Raw genomic sequence first — 4622 nt, 5'->3', positions numbered from 1 at the left:
AATATCAACCCATTCTCACTGTAAAGCCGGTTATGGGTTGTTGTTGACACTTTAGGTTACAGAATACATTTCAGGGCATGTATTCTGTAAGCTGTAGTGGAACACATTTAAAAAGTAACCTACCAACACGGGACATGGCTGAGGACTAGGGATGTTGTGACTGAATAGGGTGCTATGGCTGCATCATCAGATACTAGCATCAAGGCAGTCAAAGACACCCCTTTCCTTTCCTCTCCTCCCACACACACACACACACACACACACACACACACACACACACACACACACACACAATGTCTCTGTCTTCAAGGACAGTGTTCTGTGTCAACTCAAAGATCCGAGGGGTACAATACCACCATGGACTTCTTCCATGGTTACATGCAGTAGATAAACAATAGTATTCACTTTCACACAGACATCAGTTCTAGCCCAGCTGAAGACGGACATTGAATATATAGACCCTCACAGAGTCAGAATGGGGTCCTGGAAATACAGTACAATGTGTCTGTATTTGTAGGCTACACTAACTAACTAACTGTGAAGCAGTTTTATCTGCGTAAAAGTCAACGGACCTACAGTACAAGCTGAAAATCAGCTGACAAAGAAGGCAAATAAAGCTGACTCTGGGATTTGTGCAAATAAAGCTGACTCGGGGATTTGTGCAAATAAAGCTGACTCAGGGATTTGCGCAAAGATGAGACCAGATTGGGCTGACAATTTTACACAATAACACATGTGAAAAGACAAAAGCAGAAACATCCAGTGAGTTGAGAAATGTGTATTTCCCAAAAGGAGTCCTATTCTTAGATGTGCTTTCATTAGGGTCAAAAACAACGAAAATGATCCAAGCTGGCCAGGTGCCTACAAAGCACTCATATGGGGGCATCTGCCATTTATACTGTACCATTTCTTTATTTTTACTGGGTAGAAACACTCATATTGTGCCGTTTACTGGGTAGAAACACTCATATTGTGCAGTATACTGGGTAGAAACACATGTTGTGCAGTTTTCTAGGTAGAAACACTCATATTGTGCAGTTTACTAGGTAGAAACACTCATGTTGTGCAGTTTACTGGGTAGAAACCCTCATATTGATATTGTGCAGTTTGTCCATCATTACCTGGATAAAAAGGCACACTGAAATCTCTGTAGGGATGCCGTCCATGTTGGCTGAGCCTTGCAGTGGCGAAGAAAGAAAGTAGCTTCTTCAGACAATGACCAGCTGGGGTGCAAAGTGTTCCACAGACCTATTTCGATGAGAAAACATTTCCTGAGAAAACATGCTGAACCAAAACAAGACATTATTTAATATTCAGCCTTCCACTTCTGCATCTGTGCCCTTTAAAAGCAAACTGACCGAGTTGGTGAAATTGGTGAAGTTGGTGAAACACTTCACCAGAACAACAACTGCTAGCTGTTTTCCAAAGAGGTAAGTAACTTAAGCATTATGACAAACAATCATAATCTCACAAAACATGCTTCTGTGCTTTTATAATCGAGTCCATTATTAGCCTATGCTGAGACACTTGACCTTTTAGGGGATAAGTATTCTCAATAAATTAATTAATACATTTTTATCACTTAATATCTAATGTTTTTTTTCTGACATGCATCCGTAGACTGACGGCTTTCTCGACTGACCTTTTCATTGTTTGTTCTTGTTGCAGAATCTGAAAAAATTGAACAACAGTTGAACAACAACTGCTGGCTGTTTTCCAAAGAGGTAAGTTAAGCATACAGTATCACTGACAAACCATCACAATCTTACAAAACATGCTTCTGTGCTTTTGTTTTATAATCGAGTCCATTACTAGCCTATTGTAAGGATGTTTTTTCACCATGCTATAGGCAGGCTAGCTATGCTGAGGCACTTGACCTTTTAGGGGATAAGTACTCTCAATAAATTAATGAATAAATTTTTTATCACTTAATATCTAATGATTGTTTCCTGAGATATCTGTAGACGGCTTTCTTGACTGACCTTTTCATTGTTTGTTGTTGTTGCAGTGCAGAATCTGAAAAATGGCTGACTTGAAGATTGACTTGCTTGACCCCAAAGACACACTTGTGTTTGCGCATGAAGATAATGACTTCCGGATTCCTGCTCTTCTCTATGTTAAGGAATGGAAAACCTTCCTGGCGTTTGCCGAGAAGCGGACCTCGACCAGAGATGAACATGCCACGAGCCTGGTGCTGAGGACAGCCACACGCCAGCCTAGTGGATCACTACAGGTAACTACCAGCACCTAGCCTGGCTAGCACCTACTAGTCTGATTACCATCGACTTTCAAAGGCTCTGCGAGACTTTAGTCTGACCAACAGCCTGTGCTAACACGGTTTCTCCAAGCGCTGGTTGACCCGCCTCCTTTAAGTGCCTCGATTTGTTAGTGGTCGATGTCAGAAAGCGGTTTGCCGAGTTTAAACCAATAACAACACTCTTTCCGCTGCCTTGAACACGCCTCTACCCAGAGCCGTTGGAGCTGCTCAAAGTTGATTGGTTCTCGACCAAAGGGGGCAGTTCCGCAGATTTCGGGAACTCAGAAATCCTTCCCGATTAGCAGTTGACCAGACCAGCGACAGAAACAGCCTGAAGGCGTTACGTCACTGGGAGGGCGTGCCAGGCTAAGCGCCTACCACTTCTCAAATGAGACGTGGTCTGGCAACCAGACGTTCATTTTCTCGTCTGTTTTGAAAAAATGCCCAGATCCGTTCATTGGGCGCCACGGATGTCCATCAAATGCATCTGTGCATAGCTCACCATCATCTTGCTTTCCCCCATTCTGTGATTGGTCCCCTATCTCAGGCCAAAATTAGGGCGGTAGTTTCCAGACTGCCTTAGCAGCGTGAATGAAATCACCGCGCAAGGTCGGATGGGAACACCCAGGCTAACCAGCACCTGGAGTAATGCCGCCTTCCAGACAACCCGGGGGTCCGACATTTCTGACCTCCCCATTGGACCTCCCAGTTGTTTGGAATGCAGCATAACCTCTAATTCAATAGCTGATTTGTCTTGGGAAACCAGTGGTACATCATGCGCTATAATACATGCTGTACAATACAAGTATATACTGTACATGCTGTATACAGCAATACACACTATTGTATAATACAATGCAATAAATCTGTGGATTTAAGTGTGTGGATTTAAGCAACAGTCATGTTGTATTTATGTATTTCAGTGGTCAGAAAGTTGGATGGATTTGACAAAAGCGACTAAGGATGGCTACCGTGCCATGAACCCCTGTCCAGTGTTTGAGTCGAGCACGGGAAAGCTGTTCTTGTTTTTCATCTGTGTCGAGGGCGAAGTTAGAGAGTTCCAGCTGAAAGCAGGCCAAACCAAGCTCTGCTACATCACTTGCGCCGCATCCCCCCTGAGAGACGAGAGCTGGACAGAGCTGACCGACCTCTCCGACAGCGCTGTTGGCAAATACCTCGAAGAGTACCAGACCTTTGCCGCCGGCCCTGGTCATGGTGTCCAGCTGCAGAGCGGTCGGCTGCTTATCCCGCTCTACGTCAAGGAGTTCAAGGACTCCAACACCTGGCTGTTCGAGGTGTTTCCCCTCTGGTACTTCTGGACTATGAAGTCGTACTCCTTGGCTCTCTACAGCGACGATCAAGGACGCACCTGGCAGGTGGGGGAGAAGATGCCGGTCGAGTCTGGGGAGTTCCAGATGGCTGAGGTCACCGACCGTGAGGGCAAAGGTCAGCTGTACTGCAACGCCCGCAACACGAAAGCAGTGCGACTCAGCAAAACCAGCCTCAGGGTGGAGGCGCTGAGTGCCGACGGAGGGGCCAGCTTTAGCATGCTAACTGAGCTAGCGCTCCAGGAGAGGCCCATGGGGTGCCAGGGCAGCGTGCTGAGCTTCCCCGCCAGGGAGCTGCCAGCAGGGGGCAGGGCCTCCTCAGAGAGGGGAGCAGGGGGCGGGGCCTCCTCACAGAGGGGAGCAGGGGAAGGGGAGAGGGAAGCAGGGGAAGGGGAGAGGGGAGCAGGGGAAGAGGAGAGGGGAGCAGGGGGAGAGGCCTCCTCACAGACAGCTCTGCTGTTCAGCCACCCCACCGCAGGGCAGGGCTGGGACCGGCTGGAGCTGGGGGTCCATCTGAGGAGGTCTCTCCAGGATCACGACCCCTGGGGAGAGCCCCACATCATCCACCCGGGTTGTAGCGGCTACTCGGACCTCGCCCGCTGTGAGGAGGACGGGCGCTTCGCCTGCCTGATGGAGTGTGCGGAGGGCGGGCACCATTCACCCTCACTGGGCAACCGCCGCAAAATCACCTTCCAGGAGTTCCAACTCAAGTGAAGTGAAGTCATCAATCTCAACAAAATGGTTTAAATTTTACAGTGACCCCCCCCCCCCCCCCATCTCCTGCTCCCCTCGCCCCCCCCCCCCCCCACACACACACATCTCCTGCTCCCCACATCCCCCCCCATCTCCTGTGTTGTTTGTAGGACTATTTATCTACTACTGTCAATTATTCTGGCTTCTCTGATCTTTGCTTCACTCTGATGTGTATGTTGTGCTTTATTTTTAATACTAGATCTCTTGTGATGTGTATGTTGTGCTTTATTTTAAATACTAGATCTCTTGTGATGTGTACGTTGTATTTTATGGTAAATACCAAA

The 4622-nt window shown here is 47.5% G+C and overlaps 1 protein-coding gene across 1 annotated transcript; it reads left to right on the top strand.

Moving 5' to 3' along the window:
• The first annotated feature begins 1666 nt into the window (after window positions 1–1666).
• LOC134064376 (sialidase-3-like) lies at window positions 1667–4350 on the top strand. The gene is made up of 4 exons (XM_062520295.1): window positions 1667–1724; window positions 2009–2233; window positions 3181–3966; window positions 4009–4350. The coding sequence occupies exons 2-4, from the start codon at window positions 2024–2026 to the stop codon at window positions 4297–4299; spliced, it is 1287 nt and encodes a 428-aa protein (XP_062376279.1). The 5' UTR covers window positions 1667–1724; window positions 2009–2023; the 3' UTR covers window positions 4300–4350.
• The last annotated feature ends 272 nt before the right edge of the window (window positions 4351–4622 follow it).

The sequence above is a fragment of the Sardina pilchardus genome, chromosome 18 (genome assembly GCF_963854185.1).
Source record: "Sardina pilchardus chromosome 18, fSarPil1.1, whole genome shotgun sequence".
NCBI classification, from domain to species: domain Eukaryota; kingdom Metazoa; phylum Chordata; class Actinopteri; order Clupeiformes; family Clupeidae; genus Sardina; species Sardina pilchardus.
The sequence above is the reverse complement of the archived record's forward strand: the minus strand, read 5'-3'. Positions and strand labels throughout refer to the sequence as shown.